This window comes from Mixophyes fleayi, chromosome 3 (genome assembly GCF_038048845.1).
Source record: "Mixophyes fleayi isolate aMixFle1 chromosome 3, aMixFle1.hap1, whole genome shotgun sequence".
Classification (NCBI taxonomy): domain Eukaryota; kingdom Metazoa; phylum Chordata; class Amphibia; order Anura; family Limnodynastidae; genus Mixophyes; species Mixophyes fleayi.
Genome location: NC_134404.1, coordinates 152,720,073 through 152,743,136, shown reverse-complemented (window position 1 = coordinate 152,743,136; position 23,064 = coordinate 152,720,073). Strand labels below are relative to the sequence as shown.

Sequence of the window (23,064 nt, the reverse complement as noted above, 5' to 3'; positions counted from 1 at the left end):
ATCTGTGTTGCATGTATTAATGGGTAAGGAACATAATTCCGACAGTGTAAATGTTGGCAGGCTAAATGCCGACATTTGCATTGTGTTGACAGGTGAACAGTGTTGTCAGTGTGATTGGCGACATTAAAAGAGCAATGCCAGTGGGTCAACACAATGTAAGTGTCGGCATTTAGCCTACCGTCATTTTAATGTTGGCAGGTTAAGTGCCGACATTTACACTGTAGGAATAATGACCGACACCGGTGTTTATACCCATCCTGCACCCCCGGTTTATACAAATAAATACATGATTAGGTATATAAGGTTATGACCAAAATTATTTGTATATACGCTTTTGTATATTGGGAGCACAAAGCATGTGCACTGAACATAGATTATTTAGAGAACAAAAATAACATGTATCACTGTCACAATTACAAATGCCCTGATCTTGCACCATTTTTTACATTAACCAAGAAGCCTGGTATTGCGTATCTTTATCCCGAGTCCTGGCATTACTCATAACTTTTACAGGTACATTTTCAACTAAACATGGCAGAGCAGATTCTGCTCACATTATATCTGCCAGTGGTGAACAAGAGGGTGATGAATATTTTGTGACTAGCATTTAATATATTCCCATTTATTGCAGATTTTGTATTTTTCATATAATAAATGGCGTTTCATGCTTCACTTCTGTCTCATATTTATCTTTCTTTCATGAATTAAATGTCATTACCTAAAGTGACATCATGACAAATTAAGAAGAGAGAAGAAAGGAACTAACTTCTAACTGACATTCTTATAAAGGAAGTAGATGTACTAAGGAAATTGTCCTTCAGACTACACCTCACAGCAAAGAACAGGAGAAAACATCTAGATCATTTGGTAATGACTAATGCTTCTGAAGATGTGTTTTTATTTATGAATACTGTTCTAAACTGTATTCTAACTTCAGTAAAACACTATTTGTAAAAAGAAACGTACAACATTGAAGTACACAAATAAAAAGACAAAGTAATCCACCAGTGTTATCTTAGTTATTCACAGAAAATCGTGAAAACAAAAATTCCCATTATTTATTATATAGCAGAGATAATTAGTCTTCCTTTTACGGGCTCATTTTCAGCATGTTGGAACTTCAACGTTTATTAAAAATATTTTTTTTTTAAGAGCATACTAGAGTTTATAATTTCAAAAGGATATACATGTTCTCCTCCCTAGTGCTGAACATGTAACCAGCCACAACACCAGCCACACTGGTCCGGTTTTCACAGTCCAGGAAAACCAGTGTGGGGATCTCCTGTCGTAGTGTAAACCAGCCCCCAAGATGGACAGCACAGGGCTGGTACCTTTAGTATAAAGTTAGGAGGGGGAAAAAAAACGTGTTACAACCCAAATGAAGGACCCAAAGCCATACTTGCCAACCTTTTAAAACTTAATTCTGGGAGATCCCTGGCAGGGGGGCGTGTTTGGAGGGTGGGAGGGGCAAAGCGTGGTGAATCACATAATTTCAGCTCCACCCCATGACAAAATGCAGTTTTTATGGTGGGGCGGGGCCAAAATAATGCAATTCACCGCAAATCGCGTCATTTTGACAGCAAGTTGCCGTATGCGGCATACTTGCCTGCTCTCCCGGCCGACCTACCCGAATTTTGGGAGTCTTCCGGACATTCCTGGGCAGTGGGGAGTCTAGTTAATAATTTCTGATGAACACATAGTTGACACTATCTATATGAGCAATTGCTAAAAAATACACACTTTTCTATAATTTTTGTTCCATAGATTCCTTCATGCAATTAATGAAATCACATATATTTACCCTAAAAATAATGAACTAGATATTTTAAATATAAAAGTTTAACATTCATACAAGATTTTCTCTATAGTCCCTTTACAACATTTATATTTATTCTTATTATTACATCTTTTTTAGCAGAGCTTTAAGAGTGAAGTGAGGGTATAGTTGGTGTACCATGAACACAATCAGCAAGATCTCACTTCATTGTGCCAGCACTATTCTACAGTACTCTAAAATGTTTTTATCTCTGCTTCTTTGGTACAGAGTTTTAAAAGAGCTTATCTACCATAGCAATGATATACTGCAGTTGGACAGATAGTTTAAACATGTTAATAGCTAAAATAAAATAATATTATGAAATCTTGTGGCAACCTTTAAATACAGTACAAACTCAGCACAACTTGTTTTACTTTGCAAAATATATTGTTTATGATTTGCTTGTGTGGTTTACAGAGGTGCAAGGATATGTTTAAACCCAGCTCATAGAAATATGGGCAACATTTCAAAGACATTTTTTATGTTCCATGAACTCACAAGTACTTGACAGTACATTATTTTGTTTACTGATATATTAAACATATCTATAACCATAAACTACATACACATCAATTTTAGTTCAAAGGGATTATACAACTATGTAGAATACATGCACAAATACCTAACTAAATATAATATTGAATGTTATACTCATGTACATTGAACATAGAACTATTGAGAGATCACACAAAATGAATTCAATTAATATTTTACAATAAACATTTGTAGACCATGATAGCGTTAATGGAAAGGAGAAATTTACTGTTTTAGGAGGACAGGCAAGGGAGCCACATTTTACACAAAAATAATACAAACATTGAGACCCAATAAGTACTTTTTAGAATGTATGAGAAAGTTTAATAAAAACAGCCGGTTAAGAAAGAAACTTTATAATTTTGCAAGCAATGCATAAATACAGTGTTGCTGTAGATAGAAAAAGGTCTGGGTATAATTATTTTCATACATTTAAAGTGTGTGTTGCATTTTCAAATGAAACTATTGCGCTATTGCTTAGTATGCCAAAATTAGAACCAGCTACACCTTGTAAAATAGAATGTAGGACTAAAATGATAAATGTTACCAAATAGCATTTATGGGAAAAAGTAAACAATTGTTAAAAAAAAAATCAGTTGAGGCTAGGAATGAATATGTATTAATAATATTAATATTTACAAACAATTTTGATAAATGTGTCTGTTCTGAATATAAAACATTGGTACTAAACTCATACAACGTGAAAATATGTAGTGAACATTGAGACGATGATACTCTACTCTTGAAATCTTGAAATTTTTGTTATTAAGGCATAGGGGGGGGGGTTCCTAGTGCCTGGAAACCCCCTCCAAACCTGGAGCACTGTATAATTGAGATGGCTGGACCCTGCTCCCACTTCACACAGCTCTGCTTGAAAAGAGAGAGCTGCATGTACCTAACAGTAGTGCACACAGCATTGCCCATGTATATTATGGGGATAGGAAAAGTTGGAGAGCAGCCAAGCACTGTCTAAAATTTTAGCCACGCCCCATGTATGCTGGCCACACCCACTGGTGGCGTGGTGGGGAAACCCCCCTCTACAAATCCTGTGTTTGCCCCTGTAAGGTAAGTTTTTGTGCGTGTTTATTTTAAAGGGACAGATTCTGTTTTGCATAACAGATTATATTGCTCAGCACCATGGACAGTGGTGGAATCCAACATTACATTTTCTTTTAAAAGAGAAATAGTAAATTGAGGTACCATATTTAATGTATGATGTGTATACTCACACTATTAAAAATGTAAAACAATGGAGTAACAATTTAACATGTAATCAAATGATATGATGTATGTAATTAGCCCTAATCAATGCTTTTACAGTAAATGACATGCACAGCTGTACAATGTCAACTAAAAAGTACCAGATATTTGATGGAGCATTCCATTCAGACTATGCTTTAATTATGAGTCATCACAGTTAGGCAAATCATGGTTCCATAACTATGTGCACTTGATAGATTGCTAAGTGTTAGGTTAGCATACCTCTTGGGCTTGGATTACAGTATTGAGAGCAGAGGAATGGTATTCTGCTCCCCACTCTCAGGGAACCCCCAGAATGCAATCACCAGAGCCACAATTTGAGCAGGACTAGCACTTTACCCCCTTCTCTGGGCACTCTAATAAATGGATCACCAATGGGTGGCTGATCATTTGTGATCTACATGGCTGCTGCAACCTTTAATTTGACAGCTTCACAGGCCACTGTTTCTACTCATTCCAACAGTACCACACCACCAGAAGCTGCACAAAAATTTCAGTTGCCAATGACAGTAACTAGTTAGCCTCTTTCTTTTCCAAACAGAGCCCCACATTCGAGTATCTAAAAAAGCAGACATTGTGCTTAAGACATCAGCAGTAGCTGGAAACAGTAACAAGTAGAAGTGAACAGCACAGTATTCCAACTGTCCCAATTTTGCTGGAAAGTCCTCATTTTGGAGGACTGTCCCACACAGTCTGGACTTTAACCCAATTGCAGAGCAGTCGAGAGGTATGACCCACTTTATGCTGCTCCGTTTGGGAAGCTGCTTACACCTAACAATGAAGCAAGCAGTACTGCTAGTGTGTCTGAAGGAGTAGGGAAGGTGTTGGAGATTGGCCTAATGCTGTCTAAAGCAATAGTCAATCCTTTGAATGCTGGAAACATCAGCGGTGCCATGTGGCTATACAGTAATAGATACATAGCCCTGCCTCCAGCAGATCTAACCCCATCTATTGACAATTTAGCCCTTTCTACAAGATGAGATCCATTTCACAATATTTTTCAGGGCCGCTACTTACAGTAGACACACATGCTTGCCCCTCCAACAGCTACAAATGTTATTCTGCTACCTTATGTATGAAAACGTCTTAGATTGTAAGCTCAACTGGGCCATGTTTACCATCAGTTTTATGTCATTGTATGTAATTTGTAAAGCGCTGCATAATATGTCTAGTCGGTGTATAGAATATTTCAATACTACTATGCAACATTTAGTCAATATAATTTGCTATATATATCAATAGACTAATGCAGCACAATTTAATTCAATTAAATTTATGCAACAGGCATTCAAGCAAACACATTGCATAGTGTATTTTCCAGAGTTTAATACTGACATTCCCTGCAATACACAGAATCAAAAGAATTTTACTATGTATGGGTTCCTGCACCTACTGTCTACCGATATGTATCCAGCTTGCAGTACCACTGTTCCACTAAAGGAGCCACTGTGGTAATTGGACTTCTCTCTTACCTGCCAGAGCTAAGCTTGTTACTCCATGATGCTTAGCACCTGTCCCTGGCCAATATAAGCGTGTCTGCCCAAGCAGCCTTTGCCAGTTCATCTGTTGTTGTTGGATTTCCTGTGTATGTATCCTGATTGACTTCCTGGTTTTGACCTCTGCCTTGGCTCCTCATTTTGCATCTTATCTTATGACCCAGACTCGGCTTTGTTGTTCTGTCTTCTCCCTGGTATCGTGGTGGACCATGTGGTTTTAACCCATGGCTTGTTAACCCTCCTGCTTTACTGTGTCTGCATTCCATTGCACCACTAACAATCTAGCACCTACAGTCTGTGGCACATCCAACTCCTGTGTCTGCAGTTGTTACACCTCTGTGTGTCATCCAGTCTTCTAGCTGTCTGGCCACCTGGATCCCTGAGTACTCCACCCTGCAGGCTACTACACTTTCTCTGCCTGCAGACCATCCAGTGCCTTGTGCTCCCGAGATACCTGGAGTCCTGCTACCTGTGACTCACCTGGTGCCTCGTACCTCCCAAGTAACCTGCAGTTCCGACATCTGTGACTCAGCCGGTGTTTTGTGCCTCCCGAATAACCTGCGGTCTTGACACTCATGACTCAGCCAGTGCCTCATGACTCCAGAGCAAACCAGGTATCCTGATACCTGTAGTTATCTGGCTCCTCAGTATTGCCATACCCTGCTGACTTGTATTAGTTGCCTTACCATTTATTGCATTTCCAAACCTGTGTAACCTGTGTAATAAATAAACCACTTTGTTCCACTTATACTCTCTCAGTGGTCTTCATATTTAGAATCCTGACAATAGCAAATTATTCAAGAGCACAAAGCACATGCATACTATGCCCTGTGAATCAAATTATCATGTTAGCATCCTAGCTAACATTAATGAATCAGCAACATCTATGATCTGAATGGAGGTAACTATCAATCGCTTCCAGAAAAACCACATACACACAACTTAATAGCAGAGATCTACATATAGTTGACTATTACCTCTGCAGAGACCACACAAGTTGCACTGTGTAAAGAAATAAAAAACTGGTACCTGCACACCGCCCCGGCTAAAGTCTTAGCCAGCTCCCAGTGCTAGACGATATAGATATAGATACACACACGTATACACACACATACATACACACGCAGCATATAGAAAAATATATTCCGATACATTTTTTCCCAATATATATATAAAAAAATAAATAAATATTATATAGCATTCTTATATATAGTGCCTCCCAATATTTATTAATATAAAATATTAGACAATTGTCCTGGCTCCTGCCTTACACAGAGTAGATCTATATGCTACTAATGAAAATGGACTTTTGGCTCATAGACTTACCTGTTTGTCCACTTTTTGAATTCCAGGTTAAGTTTCCCAGTTTTGTGGGCATGACGCTCAAGTGATTATAGTGATAACACGGGGTTAGTGTTTAGTGTCATCAATTTTTGAAGCATATGATCACACACTTGTGGTACAGTGTGCACAAACACACTTGAGGACACTTTGAATACAGGCCTGTTATAAGAACAGGCCCTAGTATAGGACCTAAGGGCCCATGGACCAGTAAACAATACTTTGGGTTGCAATGGTCTCTGGTAATACTGGTCAAAAGAGCCATGATTAATCCATCATATGAATGCAATGATTGATTAATTATAGAATAACTTCACTATTATGTTAAATTAATTTGTATGAATGAATCCTGCTGTATCTATATTTTCATATACTTTTTTGGCATTGTTTTTATGTTTACATAGACAACTAAATCAGTATGAAATCTGTCCTTATTTTTATAATCATCACAGAATAAATTGCTTATTGATTTCCTGTTATTAAAATTACAATAATTATAAACCTTGTTCAAACATATTTAAATAAGGGTACAGTTATGTAATATGCACAGTTAAACCAATCAGAAAGCATACAAGAACTGCAGTAAATTCACCTTAATCAACTTTTCTAAACTCATGACTTCAAAAAGTTCAAAACCGGCAGTTAGATGCCTAAGGATTTCCACTGTAATCCTTTAGTTTACTAAAGCATCACAGAGATGTAAATAAATATATTTCCATGAAAACAATACACATTACTTTTTTCTAAGCCAATTACATAGAATTTTACCTTTAAACATATAATGGAAGCCGTATTCAAATAAGAAATGTATATTTATTAACTTTTCAGAAATTAACTTTCAGAAAGATTATATCTTATTTTCTTGTTTTCTAACTGTATATACTTACATTTGTATTTGTGTAAAATTTAGGTTCAAAATTATTTTTAACTATATGAATTTAAAATAGAGAAGGAATGAACTCTGTAAAGTTATTTTAAATGTTCCAGTATGATAATCCCTAGGTAAAAACACAGAGGGCTTATGTTGCCGTATTATCGCCCTGCTGCATAGTGTTATGTAAAAAATAATTCCATTCTAAATAAAACATGTGGAGTGTTTATATGCCCATTGGAACAACTTCACACAATTTGCTGGCTTGATGAAAGCCAGGTCTTTCCCATAAATACTTTTCTAGAGCTACACTGTCAGCAATGGTGTAGACTATGATTCAACAATCAATGCCATGCTTTGGTTGTGTTACAAATAAAGTCTGAGCCAAGATCCCTAACAAAGGGACTATACAGAATGAAAACACAAGGTACAAAGAAATAGGATCAGAAGAAAAGACTTCCATAAAATATTCCATTATATCCAGACATACCCCAAGGCTCTCCATTTTGAAAGTCTTAATAAAAAGTGGTTTGTGAAATGATGATATAACTTAGGCATGTTAATTTAATGGAAAATTAATTGTAGGACAAAGTGCTTGTTGCAAAAGTACAAATAAATGTTTACAATAACAAGTGTGTATTTCAATGATCTACATGGTGGGCAACTGGAAAAACTTCAAGGGCTGCATATACGGCTCTCTAGCCTTCAATAGGGCCACAGTTTGTCTTTAATCTTAGTGATAATTTAAAGCAATACATTTAATCAAACAAAGAAACACTACGTGACATGCCTTTAGTAAAGATTCCACATGTACTCCAAATCACCTTTCAGGTCTCCACATATGCCAATCAAATTCCTCCAAAACACCCCTTGGACTCGCACACAATGTACATTCACCCAAAACAACCCCTATATGCCCTGTTGAACTTAATTTGTCCCAAGACGCATACCTACCACTTGCCCTAAAACACCCTTCAGCTTTTCCTGCTCACTCCTCAAATTACCCATGCCCTTCAGACTCCACACAAACTACTCCTGAAAAAAAAAAACTTGGAGTATTAGTCACCCTCTACTAATCTAATGACTAATCCCTGACTAAAATTCCTTACTCTGTTTTAAACATTCAGATCTTTTGTGCAGAGGAACGATGGAGATCACATGGTATAGAGTGGACATTCCTCCTCCTTTGATTTCAGAGGTGCTGGTAGCGCTGCATGACCCTTTCTTGTATAGAAGAGGCCACCTTATGCAGAAGAGGTCATGGAGTGTGGAAGGAGGCTGCTGCATGTATATAATAAAATCAAGTTCAGTATTATTTTCCACTTAATAGTCCACAGGGCTTCACTTGTGGTCCCAGGACTTATTCGATAACAGGTGACACTTGGTGGGGCATAAAGTAGAGAATAAGAGCTGGGTCTATTGGGCACAAAGCAGAGAGAATGACAGACAGGACATAGTGTAAGAAGGAGTTGGGGGCAGCAGGTGAAGGTTTGGGGGGCTGCATGTGGCCCATCTCTGGTCTGCACACAATGGAGCTAATGCAAAATTGATTGTACGCCCATTTGTGTAGCATAACTTGCATGATTTCACTCTGCGCATACACACACAAAGGATAACAAACACCAGGTACCTTGGCGTATACAGTTAAGAGGAGTGATGGGAGGGAGTACAGTTGAATTGTGAGCCACTGCAGACCTGAACGCAAATGCAAATAAGCCTTTTACATCCATATTATTTGCATCAGCCTAGGCACTGCTACAAATAAACACTAATGATAATGATGATCACCATAGTGCCCGTTAATTAACACATGTTCCTTAATTTCTCTTCTGAACTTTATCATGGAGCACAACAGATAAGGAGTTCAGTCCAAAACTAGTATAACAGAGAATGGACTGTAACTTTTCTAAGACTGTAAGCTGTCTTTAATCTGAAAGCTATGAAGACCCACTTTATAATTTTTTATCACTATATGCCTGTTTTTTTTCCCTCAACTTCATTTCATTATTATTTTGTCTGTCTGTGTCTGTGTGTGAGTGTGTATCTATATTAGGGAATTTAGACTGTAGGCTCCAATGGGGCAGGGACTGATGTGAATGGGTTCTCTGTACAGCGCTGCGGAATTAGTGGCGCTATATAAATAAATGATGATGATGATGATGCAACATTAAATCTTTGTCACAAGACATGTAATAACTGCCCCTCATAATAACCTTTTCATTTTATCTTTCACTCTCTGAACAGTCCAAATGCCCTGCTTCTCATCTTCCATGCACTGATTTTTATCAATTCCAAACCATGGCCTTATCTGTGTGGAGTTTGTATATTCTCCCCGTGTTTGCATGGGTTTCCTCCGGGTGCTCCGGTTTCCTCCCACACTCCAAAAACATACTAGTAGGTTAATTGGCTGCTATCAAATTGACCATAGTTTCTCTCTCTCTTTCTCACTCTGTGTGTTTATGTTAGAAAATATAGCCTGTAAGCTCCAATGGGGCAAGCACTGATGTGAGTGAGTTCTCTGTACAGCGCTGCGGAATTAGTGGCGCTATATAAATAGCCGATGATGGTGATCAACAATGTTTTAATGCCACTGCATTCCCACTTGTGCCCTTTCCTTTTTAGTTCAATCAACATCACACTTATTCTGTGTTTGACTTCCACTTCTGCACTTTAAAAAAAATATTTATATAAACATTTTAAAAAATGAAAAAATACTTTATTCTTAGAATAAAGTGTTTTATGAGCGATTTTAATCTGTTAGCACCATTCTGAGATAGAGATAACAGAAAGGGTATTGCAGCAGTACAAATATCGCCACTAGCTAGCTAGACTTTCCCATGCACAGACGAAAGACGGTGTGTCTTACCATTGCTGGATGTAACCTTTCCTTGTATAAGAATAAGCCCCATCACTGACGAAACTCTTGTTTTTGCCAGCAATGGGGCCTTTAGTCTATTAGTAAATCAACCCTATCATCTCCAAATTTAAAGATGAAAACAGAATAAGTGCACAAGCCCCCAAAACCAGTGGTAATCTAATACCCGGTGGTGGCAACACCAACAACGATAACGACGACATCTTCAGTACGAATATTGAGGAGTATGACCTATTGTTCACAACTACTGCTTACTATACTGATTTTGAGGAAATGCGACTAATGAAGAGGGCGGCAGCACAGAAAGAAGTACTGTGCATCCTGATAGTAATCTTTGTACAGTTAAGGGGTCGGTTTGGTGAATACCTTAAGGCTAGAATATGTAAGCCTTACTTAATAACATTGAAGAGGCTGTGCTTCTTACAACTATTCCCTTAACTGTAGAAAGATTACTGTCGGCATGCACAGTACGTCATTCTGTGCTGCCACCCTCTTCATTAATCACATTTCCTCGGAATCAGTATAGTAAACAGTCATTGTGAAGGTAATGAATGAAAGAGATAGTGAGGCATTATATAAGAAGTACATGACTAGCATATTAACACTTGAACTGACTCCTACAAGCCTCCTTAGCTATAGGATGCAGCTGACTGAGACCAACTACACCATCATTACTAGCGCTCAGGAGCAGAGCATGCAAGGCTGGGTCCTGGCGTCTGGAAGGGGAGCTGAGTATTGAAAAAACAATTTGTTGAAGCTGTTGATTCTAAACTACTATGTGAGCGCATCACTGTATGGTTGATTAAACCTTTTTCACGGTACTTCATTATATTTCCCTATAAGTTATTTCATGTTTGCATACATCAGGGAATAAAGAAAGTGAATGATTAGGAAGAAGCCACACCAGATGACTGGTCCTACTGAGGAAAGAAAGAAATTACATCAAAACTGTAAGACTGTCAGGCGCTGTCCCCGCTCTCTCTGGCAGACAGGGATGGTCACCTTCTTTGAGCCGCTTGTCCTTTTGCCTAGCAACAGGACGTGTCCTTTCTGCCAGCCAGTGGCTTGGGCGTATGTGTAACCTATCATGTCCTCATTGCCTGGCAACGAAGACGTTGCTCTCGACTTCTGACGGTGGTCAGCTGTTCTGACCACCAAATCCACTGTCCACCAATCGGAGAAGTCCTCTATCTATTTAAGGGAGGCTCTGGCACCATTAGGGTGCCTGAGTATCTAGGTCTTCCTATGCTCCAGCGTTCCTGCCTGTTTCCCTGCTCTCTGACTGACCTCCTGTGTACCGACCTGGCTTCCTCTGGTTCTGCTTCTGGATCTCCCTTTGGCCTGACTACTTCCGTAGTATCTGACCTTTGACTTGCTGACTCCGCTTTACTCACCCCTTTGGTACCACTTTTGTCCGAACGTTGTGACCTCTGCGTGTATGACCACATCAGTTCACCATCCACTTCGGTGAGAGCTAACTTGGAAGGCCACAACCTGCACATCCCTTGAACCAAACTCCAAACTCCACTGCGGGGGTCCCTGGTGAAGACCGGGGGTGTGTTTAGACTTTGCACCTCCAAACTTAGCAGCGCAAATATCAGCAAGTGGCCTTCAGTTCCTGTATCTCGTGACAAAGACATTATGATCCAATAGAGATCCACACTGGCAAGGTGTCATTTGAACTGATAAATAGGGAAATGTGGAGATTCTGCGCTTCCCAATGAAATGTATATGCAGCCAAGGGTATAGTTTGTAGGGGAATGGTCCAAACCCCTAAGAGGTAACAGTAATCGGATTCCCCGGTGCGGGAAAAGGGGAAAGGGGGATGGAGGTAGAAAAGGGGAAAAAATGTATGGTGGAGCCAAACAACATAGATAATTGGAAGGCAATAAGTGTATTGTAAGAAATAGGCCAGCTGGCGTATTTGTATTTATTCAGTGAAGGTAAAAAACTTATAGTTCAATTGATAAGCAGACACATAATCAGACAGGTATAAAGAACTGGCATGCGGATTCAAATAAATGGAACAAAAGTCCATAAACACAGTCTTATGAACCGCTAATCCGCAGAAAGAATGAATAGCTTATATTGCTTGAGCCAGCCAGCTTATTGCAAACAATACGTTCAGTAGGAGCATAAAGCATAAATATCCGTAGGATATAATGTTCGGACAAAAAAACAGTATATATATATATATATATATATATATGTATATATATATATATATATATATATATATATATATACACACACTGTACTCCAGGTGATATATGAAAGTAATGAATCAATATAGGTCCTTAAACCACGGTATTATGTCTCTGCTTACGTTCAGTAATAGTAGCAGATAGCTTAATATGCACGGGCAAGCCGTATAGGTAGATTGACAGATAAATCTTTGTGGAGCAAATAGAGTGTGTCCGCTAAAGTTCAGAAGTATTAAAGCGGATGGTGGGTGATAAATGAGCAAATATCAGAGGCTGGTAAGCAGGCAGACCTTCTGCCTGTACCTAGACTCTGAACCTTCGCTAGTTGCCCTGACCATTTGGCGTGTTTACTGGACTCCGCTATTTGCCTGTGACCCTGAACTCAGCCTGCCTCTGACCATCCGCTCCAGCCTAGGCCAGCGCCTCCAATTCCACCTGCGCTGTGGCCATCTTTGATGAGCTTTTACTACTCTGAGCCTAAGACCTGGGGGCATCTGAGTACCTGTGAGCATATAAAGCTCTATGGGAAAGGTGGCTGCTATAGGTGAAGATCTCTACCCTACCTGTTCTAAAAGCTCTTTATTATTAAAGCTTTTTACTATAATTTTTCATCCCTGGAAGTCTGATTATCAGTCTTTTTAAATGCAAGAGGATTGAACAACCTGTAACCAAGTGGATCATTGCAATGTTCAGAGGTTAGTATGCTGATATAGGAAGCAGTGACTTGGAATTGTAATGTAATTATGTTAGTCAGGTCAAGACTGCAGTGCCCAGATGTGCGGAGATATAGGGAGAAAAGCAGGAAGTTACAGGCTGAGAGTTAGAAGGATTTTGTTTCCAAGTTGGATGTATGAATGCCCAAACACACTTCTCCTAACACAGTATCCAGCATTAAGAACTAAATTCTTTGAGGCTTGGCAGACGATGGCACCGATGTGACAGCAAGTTGTATATTATATGTGTTTTTGTTTTGTCATGTGTATAAAGTTTAAATAAAATATGTATCAGAGCCATTTTTGTTTGCAGTGAAACTTCAGCTCTGTGTTTACAAACCCACTTTCTTATTAGAAATTCTCAGGACAAAATGCAGTAAACTTGTACCTTTGCCACATTATAATACATATACAGCCACTAGAGCAAGAGAGGTTTTATAAATATTTTCTTTGAATGTTCAGGAACATAGAGTTTTTAGAAATACTATGTTACAGAAGACAAGATAAAACATTTTAATGGTTACCTTTTCGCCAATCTCTCCTGGAGCACCATTTTCCCCTGAACTTCCTTTTTCACCCTGCAAATACAATAAAGGGAGCACTACATTAACAAATAACTAGCATGATAGACAACTGTGCATTCTATCTAGAAGACTATTGGATATTGTGTTAAGATACTGGAAGCAACAAATAATAAAAAGACAGGGAAACACTGGAATGTTATCAATAGTTTGCTGTAAATATGTAGGTAATTTATAACTGATGGATGAGTTAAGCCCAAGGGAAACTAAAAGCTGAGGTGTCTGGTGGTAAATGTATTTGCCCCTCTCTAAGGTGTTAAAGTGCTCTGCCAGCAACCTGCTTGAGGTATGTTTTTCTTCCCCTTGGTTTTGAAGATTCCCTGCAGGTGTTTTGGGTGCCAACACCTGTTTGAGGCATATTTTTTTATTACCCCTCCTTTGGGAGTTTCCTCGCAGGTGCCTTGGGTGCCACCTGCTTGGGGTGTGTTTTCATATAGTGATGGGGCAGTATGGTTGGGTTCCAATACTTAGCTTAATTGCCATGTGCCATTTTCCTTCCTGATGCGGGACTCTATCACTGGTGGTTTGGGTGCCAACACCAACTGGTTTGTTTTTCCCGGGAAAACATTGAGCAGTCAGGAGACTGTTTGGTGAACACACATTAGTTTTATTTATGAAATGACTGAACCCACATCCCTTTGAAGAGTAGGCTTTGGTCTCGGTACAGGTACCCCCCTAGGGAAAGGGTTTGTTGGTTGCATTCAGTCATCTCAGGAGGGACGTAGGTTCTCGGATGCTTGGGATAAGTGATCTCAATTTTTAGGATAAGGGTGAATCTGGGTGAAGTTGTTACCCACTTATTGATATTGAGAGGGTAAGTGGCCTTCATTATGATATTCAGAGCATTGGTCCTAGCTGACCTGCCTATTGTGTTCTCTTCCACTATACAGAGTTTTGTTTTAATAAACTACTTTTATTTGCCAAAGCAATGTGTAGCAGCATTTATTATAATAGAGTGGTAATAAGGGAGGTAAGGAAGGGGGAAAATTATTATTTGAGAACATCAACCTTGTAGCATTTTAATTTTAACTTTTGAAAAAGACAATAAGTGATTCAAATGCGTCCCAGCCAGTATAAGGCTGTGTAACCAGAGCGGTGCTTTTGCAGCTAATGGAAATCCCAGTGATATTGCCGAGGGCTCCCTGTGTAGGGAGGGATTCTCTTATGGGGCCCCAAGTGCTAGAGGACGGTAATACATAATCTAACACAGTGATGGGAAACCTGATACACTTCAAATGCTGCATATTTAACCCCCTAACCGTCAAAAGGTCTGCACACTTCCCTTAATCTCAGTAATAACATAGAACAATATATTTAATCAAAGAAGGACACCAATCTTTGATAATATATTAGCATTCATTTTAACACAAGATAAAGAAATGTTACAAGCTATAACAAACATCTGAAAATTCAATGGGATATTTGGGTGAACAGATTTCCCATCAGCTTTTGAAAGTTAGGTGTAAGTCTAAAACAGACACAGCACAATTTTGCAGGACAGTTTCCATCAGTCAAACTGTCAAGTTTGTTGGTGCTGCAGGGGAGGTCATGTGATGGTGAAGGAGGTCAGAGATCACATAATAAGAAAGAGGTCATGTGATCGTGAAGGTAGCTGTTACAGGCAGAGAACAAGATCAAATGACATTTTATTTATGGCTTTATAACTTGCTCACCCGCTGTCTCAGCTCTTATTAAAGAAAAGCAGGGTCTGCTAGTGAAGCTTGGAGGGGCATAAAGCAGAGAAATGTACTGATGAAGCATAAAGCTAGTAGGAGCTGGGGCTGCAGTAGAAGGTATGGAGGATCGCATGAGACCTTAGGGCCAACTGTTGTTCATCGTTGCTCTTACATTACATATATCAACATTTATAGTATTGCCTGTTAACATAGTCTCCCTTAATAAATACATACATTAGTGCACATAAAATATACACACACTTACATTTAAATTATACAATAACTCACTTAGTTGGTAAAACATATGTTTTGTATTGCTATTAATGTTAGAAGTAACAAAATAAATTTAGGGATAAATTTGTGGAAAATTGACCTGGTCATAGTAGTAATCACCAGTGACAACAATGGTTCAGCCCCATTAGCCATGTTAGTTGTGGTCTTCCCCTTTAGCAGCCTACCTTTCCATAGAACTTAAGGTGTTCAGTGGTATTTGGTTACCTCCAGGTCTTATACATGAAGCTATAATCGCTGGCCACAACAAAAGAGCAAAAGGGGACAGGTAGGCAGAGTCACACACAAATGGATTAAGTGGCAAGAAAATCAGCAGACGAAAACTCAAGGTCAGAAAGGCACCAAGGTCAGGAGAACAAGTAAGCAGCAGTGGTGTCAGGCACCGTCCCCACATCACGACCATAGATCGCGAATGGCTGCCTGCCACTTCCAGCAGAAGGAGCTCTGTTGCTAGGCAGCAGAGAAGCAGTCTCCTTTGGCCGTCTGTATGCCACCAGAGCAGGCACAGTAGCCTGCTAGGCAACAGGACGCTATTCTGACGTCCCGTCAGTGGTCTATGACGTCACCGACTGCCGACCTATCAATTACTGTGCACCTCTATTTAAACCTGACTGTGACTCCAAAAGGGCGCCAGAGTACCAGGTCTTTTCCTGCCTCCAGCGTTCCATGTGTTGTGCTTCTACTATTGACCTTCTGTTTGACCCGGCTTGATCTGTGACCATTCTTCTGGATCCTGATTCGGTTCACTTGATCTCCTGGTTTGACTTTGGCTACTCTGACCATTCCTTTGGATCTCCCTCGGTACTGCATTGTCCTATTGGCTTGACCCGGATTGACTTGACCACCCTCATCACTACTACACTGGTAACTGTCCTGGAGAACCACGACCTCCGCACCCTTTGCAGCAAAGTCCAAACCTCCTTGCGGGGGTCCCTGATGAATACCGGGGGTGTGTTAGACTCTACGCCTCCTTGTACAGTTGCGCCAATAGCAATTAGTAGCTCCATCCAATTCACAATCCTGACAAGTGGTCAGGTACAATGTGAAGATCAGCAACAATAATCCAATAACACAATAACAACTAAATCAGGAGGCAAACTTTATAACAAGCACCAATTAGTGCTCTACTTCTATACAAGTCCAGGCATGCATCGTTTGGGCACCTATTATAAATTCTGTATTCTAATCTGTTTGTTATTACGTATCTTGATGTATTTTTGCCTACCCTAGCTTTGTTCCTGACCATTGCATCTTGCCACCTGTCTTGACTTTTTGCCTGTTTATCAACCTTGACATCTTCCCGCTTACTTTACACTGATTTGCTTGTTGCAATGTAACCCAGCTTTTCTAACTACTATCGCACTTGTGTTGTTCACTAGCTATAACTATACTGGTCAGAGACTATAGTTGTCTGCACAAAGCCTGGTGGAAATGGAGTACTGGTGAATACATTAGTTTGGGAAACTAGGCTGCTAAAAGCGAAGATCAAGAACTGCCTAAAGTAGTTGAACTACTGATGTCACTAGAGGACATTGCATTAGAAAAATTTGAGTCACAAGATCATATAGCTACCGGAAAAATGAAGAAGGGAGTTTTACCTTGTCATTTTGACTAATTGCATAATCCTATACTTCCTGTTCTCCTCTATTTTTGGAGGAACATCCATTTGTGCAGGCTCATATTTAAAGTTAGGATTACTGCGTAATACATTTATACCATATCCTGTCTAGCACAAGCGAAAAACAAAGTGCTACTCAGTTTAACCTAACAGCCTAATTTCAAGTGACTATATGTCATTATATATTGAAATATTCAGACATTTGAGAAATAATAGGTAGTTTTAAATATACACACGCTATGTATTTTTTCTTACCTTTTCATACCCAAGATGCAACCAAACTCTTTTATTCTCTCTTCTGCCATTTTGACTACGTCAATCTACTCCTATCTGACATACGCCTGACCCGTCTATCCTCACCTCCATCCATCCTAAATAATGCCACTGCAACATTTATCTTCCTTTTTTGCCATCCATTCCCTACACTGGCTCACCATATCTTCTATAATCCAATTCAAATGACTTAGCCACATTTACTCTGGTTAAAAATGCAAGTAACTGTGGACCGTCTCACAAACAAGTGCATTTATACGCAAGTCAAGTGAAATACTTGAATCAATTATTTATGTGACATCTACAGACAACTGCTTGCACCAAGGGTAATTTAGGTATATCTTAGCAAATAGAGTGAATACTTATGTAATTAATTATTTTGTTTTTAATTTGTAATTAATAAAAAGCTTTACAGTGGTTTTGTTTTATTTGCCTTTACAGACTATTTTGTGTTAAACATTGCTAAAACTTCCCCAATTAATCCATTTTCATTCCATGTACTTTTTGTATTATTACGTTTTAATGTATGTGACTATATGTAGTCACTTGAATTTAGACTGTCAGGTGAAACCACAAGTAGCACACTGAATTTTACTTGCACATGTGCTAAACAAATTATGGTATCAGTGTATTTTGCAGTAAGCTTAACTTTATTTTTGGAGGCAAAACAATTTGGGTTGGCTCAAAGTTAAAGTAGCACAGGAAGTAAAGGATTTTGCAATTAGACAAGATGACGAAGTGAAAAAAACACTTGTTTCCCTTCTTCATTTTACGGATGACTCATTGCCACACATGATCTTGTGATTCCAATTTAGATTTTATAATCTAACCATATCGTCAGTGGGGGAACAGCAGTGGCTAATGGGTGCAGAGATGCACACCCTGTCACAGCATTTATTTTGTCACTGCCTGTAATATTTTAAAACCACAGAGCAAGTTCAGTGAAGCTGAAACAAGACTGCATTGCATATACGCAGGCCCCCCATGCATGCTGCAAAGAGCATAGTGGTGGCCGAGGGAGTACGGACTGTGCAGAAAGGACACCACCAAAATTACGCAATAGGGCAGAGCAATATAGTGTTCTGCTCATCCATTTAATGACCAAGAATATTCTGATGTATGCCTTTGGGCCAGGGATCATACCAATAAATTTATTCTGCAACTTCTGACATTTATAGGGATACCACAGATCTGTGTAACCATGTAAGTTACTGTAGAATTTACATGTATACACGTGTGGCTATCTTTTATGTGTTTTAAGTTGTTCATTTGAGGGACAATGTATTAACATGCAATAATATACATTTAGATATTAGTGATATCCAAGGTCCTATAAGAGGAAGATAACACAGCATCTAACACTTCGTGCACTTAATTAGAGCAAACATATATGGCTTTCCCTCCACAGGGGAACCCCATTAATGGTATCACTGCAGATGCAGAGCCCTGACCACAAAACTTTCTAATGGGTATAATTTGAACAATTTATTGTGATTGGCTGTCCGGATATCATTTTTGGCCAATGACAACACAGGCCATAATCTATTCTCACTGTAACAGCATGTACTGTGTACACTGTATACTGTGAACAGACTGCAACCAAGAGTGGCCAAACAATTTTAATAAAATATAACTAAAATTGTATATATAACCAACGGATTTGAAACATACTCTTGATATCATTGTATTGGTTACCTTCAGTCTCATTAATATTGATAAAATGATGTAAGAAAATAAAAGGTAAATAATGGCAAAGTGGAAAAATTATTTTAATAGCTACTGTATAATGTGTGTGAACTATTCATCAGACTTTTGAAATATTCATTTCAAATCTTCTTTTATGTTGCTTTATCTTCTTTAATTTCAGTGGCCAATCTTTACCACAATTTTTTTGGGGGTTTATGTCTTAATTTCAAGGCTTATACCTTGAAAAAAATAAAATAAATAAAAACATTCCTCATTCATGACAGTGGAATCATTTTGCCTGTATGTGCCTGTGTTTCAAAAGCTTTTAAAAGTTTGAGGCCACGACTGGCCCAAGGAAGCATTTTGTGGTCAGGACAAAGTGGGTAATTGTAGATGGCTGCTGCCGAAAATTGAAAAGGTGCCGAGAGGAAATCCGCTAATGGTTTTCTGGGGCCCAAGTATCTAAAAATGTAAGTATATCTTAAATATATAAACTATCACTCCTTGGCCGAGCTGAACTTTGTGCTAATAAATCAATTCCTCTTCAAAGAGGAGAACTGATATGGACAATTGTTTTTGCAACCTTGTCATGGCAGTACCTATGACCTTATAAATCACTTGATTCCAGCATCAAGTACAAGAAGCAAATGCCACTGTGCTACCAGTGCTATATATATATATAAGCTCAGATTTGTGGAAGGGCGACAAAGGCCCAGATCTAGGTCTAGGGTAGAAGAGCTGTAAGGGGACATTCTGCTCAGGATGCATATTTTTGTTTTAATTTTAATTGTGTCTTATGAATAATTTATATTTACATGATAAACATTTAACCATTGATTTCATTAGGCCTGAATTATTTCCAAGTATTCATTTCATACAGATGAGATACAAAGGTATTTTCACATTTGAAAAGTAATGGAGGTAGGGGGACAGCAAGTGTCTGGTGAGAAAGGAGGGGGGTTGCACAAAAAGTAAGTCCAGTACTAGAGACTCATTCATTTACAATTTTTACTTTTGATGGTTTGTGTGTACTGTTGTTAGCGCATGATACAACCGTCAATAGTGCAAATGCAAATGCTTTGCTAATACTAGCCACATAACCAATGAAGACTGAGCACACATCAGAAAGGCAACCCATCAACATTTTATTGCCATCATTGAAATATGTAAAACATTCACTTGACCTATTATCAAAGCAATTTCACAAATACATGTTATGAGTTGTCAGACAGCTTTACATTTGGTAAGTGGCTGTCATCTGTCAAAGTACTAAATCATCTGTTTTAGTTAGTAAATTATTTTGTTCTATAAGGTTATTAAAACACACCAGGCGAGGCTTAACATAGGAAGCAGCATGCCTTGTTCACATTGAATTAGATAGGCTACATTCCTTTGATGATATGCAGTGGGAGAGGTAAAGAATATAGCAGTTATGTTAGTCTATACATACTACACATAACCTGCAAGTGGGACAAGTAACCAACATTGGGAATCTTAAATTCTCCTTTGAGATGAAGCAGTGCCCTAGTAAATAGCTTCCTGGCCGCAAATCACTTGCACTATTTATAGTCCTCAAGAAAAACATTCTATGTGCATAAACCATCATAGAATTCCCATGTATGCACATGCAGCGAATGATCAGGTAATAAATAAATGAATGATTAACATAATAAAAAAACAAAAAAAACAGTCTACATTCGCAGTATCCAGAAACATTGGTCAAAATGAATGCAGGATAAGCAGAACATACTGTACATTACAGTGTGCTGAGGTAATGAAGTTCCTTGCTTGAAATTAATACATTACAGAAGATGCTGTCCAATGTGCATTTTGTCAATCACCAATGACATCAATCTTTCACATTTAGCATTAGAAGTTTATTACATAATTTATGGTAATGTTTATCAATTTGCTAAGAAGTGCTGTATAGCTAAGCCTGTACAAGGCAACACAACTCCACACATAAAAGACTGGTAGAAACATTGATGTGCGATTCTATTATTCTATTGTAACATTTTACAATGTAAGAGCATATGGCAAGATTGCTAGCTAATAATATCCAGCAAAGAAAAAAACGGATATTAACTAAGGCCTAGTTTGAGTCTACATGAGAATATTTTGGAATTTTGTTTTTAAACATTGTTTTGTAATGAGTGCATATGGCATGTGAGTATATGTTTTTATTAGTAAATATTTTTGAAAATTGTGTTTGTATGCATTATTACACATAACTTAAACATAATAAACAATAGTTGATAAAACCTTGTGTACACTATTACACTATATACAATTATTTCTCATTTATTAAGCATTTCGACTGTATGAATTTGTTATTTTATGTCTGGTAAAATATCTCAGTGACAAAAATGCATTTGAGGTTTTGTGCGTGGTCATTTTTTTCTCAATGACAAATCTTTAAGCACAAGTTATCTGACCTCTATATAGACTCCTGGTGGTGCACATACATACTGGTATTCTGAGGGCCAATTAATTAATTTAAATATAATAGAAAGCAATCTATTTTCCGTAAAATTCTAAGATGACCACACATTTGCCTAAACTGGAAATGGTTGTTTGATACTTGAGTTGAGCAGCTGCAGCTTCCAATGTATGAGCACCATTAATCTTGTTTTTACTTAAAAATAGGCCAAACAGTCTTAGCCAAATCACAAACAAACAATAAAATATCCGCTTGCCTGTACACCTTGTTCACCTTTTTGACCTGGCAAACCTGTGGATCCTGGCAATCCTGCTTCCCCCTAGATGAGAAACAAAATATTAAAAATACAGTTATTTGGTTAAAAAAGCAAAAAACAAACAAACATGTTTCAACCTTTTAGTGCATACATTATATGTGTTGATCTAGATTCTATAGTTTGTTTTTGCCTGGAATCGATGAATGATTAAGAATTCCATGGAGGGGTAGGGACTCAAGTTTTGAGATCTCTGAGTCTAGAACTTGAATGGAAAAATATTACATAGACTGACTATCATTAAAGTGAAATACCCATTTTTATGCAGTGATGAAACTACCTTTCCTCTTGTCTCCTTGTCACTTCTACAGTCATTATTATAAAAAGTTAATTTGACTATTATTAAGGAAGACAAATAGTTTTTTGCTGTGATGCAGAAATAACCCACGTTTATCATAGCTTAGTAGCAGAACACCTAGTTTGGAGAAGATTAATGCTTTCCTGTCAGAACTGTAAATTGTCTTGGCAAAGGGTAGATAAAGAGCAAAGAGTTTTTAAAATCTGAGAGCATGATTTCCTACAGTTTGATTGGCTCTTATTCAAAGACTACTTTTTATTCAAAAATAGTACGCTCTTCAAACCTGATAAATATTTGCCCCCTTAAGCATTAGGTAGAGAGTGCAATGACCCTGTGTGAAGAAGTGTGACACCCTGGGGGAATGGTTGTAGCGGCTGGCGGGACCGGAGTGTTTAAAACAAAAAAAACAAAAAAGAGTCAGGAGTACCAGGGGTGGATAACAGTTGAGGACAAAACAGCTTGTCTTTTGGACATGTGGCCTGATCAAAAGCAAGTTTGAGTTGCTACCACCTTGACTCTGATTATGTTTGAGTTAACCCACCTAGTATGTGATCAAGTGTGTGAGTTCTGACAGGAATCCAGGGTAAAATGAGAAGTTGTGGACAGTTTATGAGTGAGCTCAAAGGAGATTCAGCACAGCATGATGCTGACTTGAGCTGTTTGGGAGCCAACAGTGTGAATAGGAGTTCTTGCCCTGAGCAACACCAGTGAATGGTGAAACTACACCTATTAGCTATCGAGCGTGGCCAGGGATAGAGAGGATTACATTTGTGCCCAG

At 38.5% G+C, this 23,064-nt stretch overlaps 1 protein-coding gene across 2 annotated transcripts in view; it reads right to left on the bottom strand.

Moving 5' to 3' along the window:
* COL19A1 (collagen type XIX alpha 1 chain) overlaps positions 1 to 23,064 on the bottom strand; it is a 603,039-nt gene that overhangs the window by 432,726 nt on the left and 147,249 nt on the right. For both annotated transcript variants that reach the window (XM_075202581.1, XM_075202582.1), the window contains exons 9-10: positions 21,932 to 21,994; positions 13,635 to 13,688 (exon numbers count right to left, since the gene is read on the bottom strand). In XM_075202581.1, the coding sequence (XP_075058682.1) occupies positions 13,635 to 13,688; positions 21,932 to 21,994 (117 nt within the window). The remainder of the gene's footprint in view (positions 1 to 13,634; positions 13,689 to 21,931; positions 21,995 to 23,064) is intronic.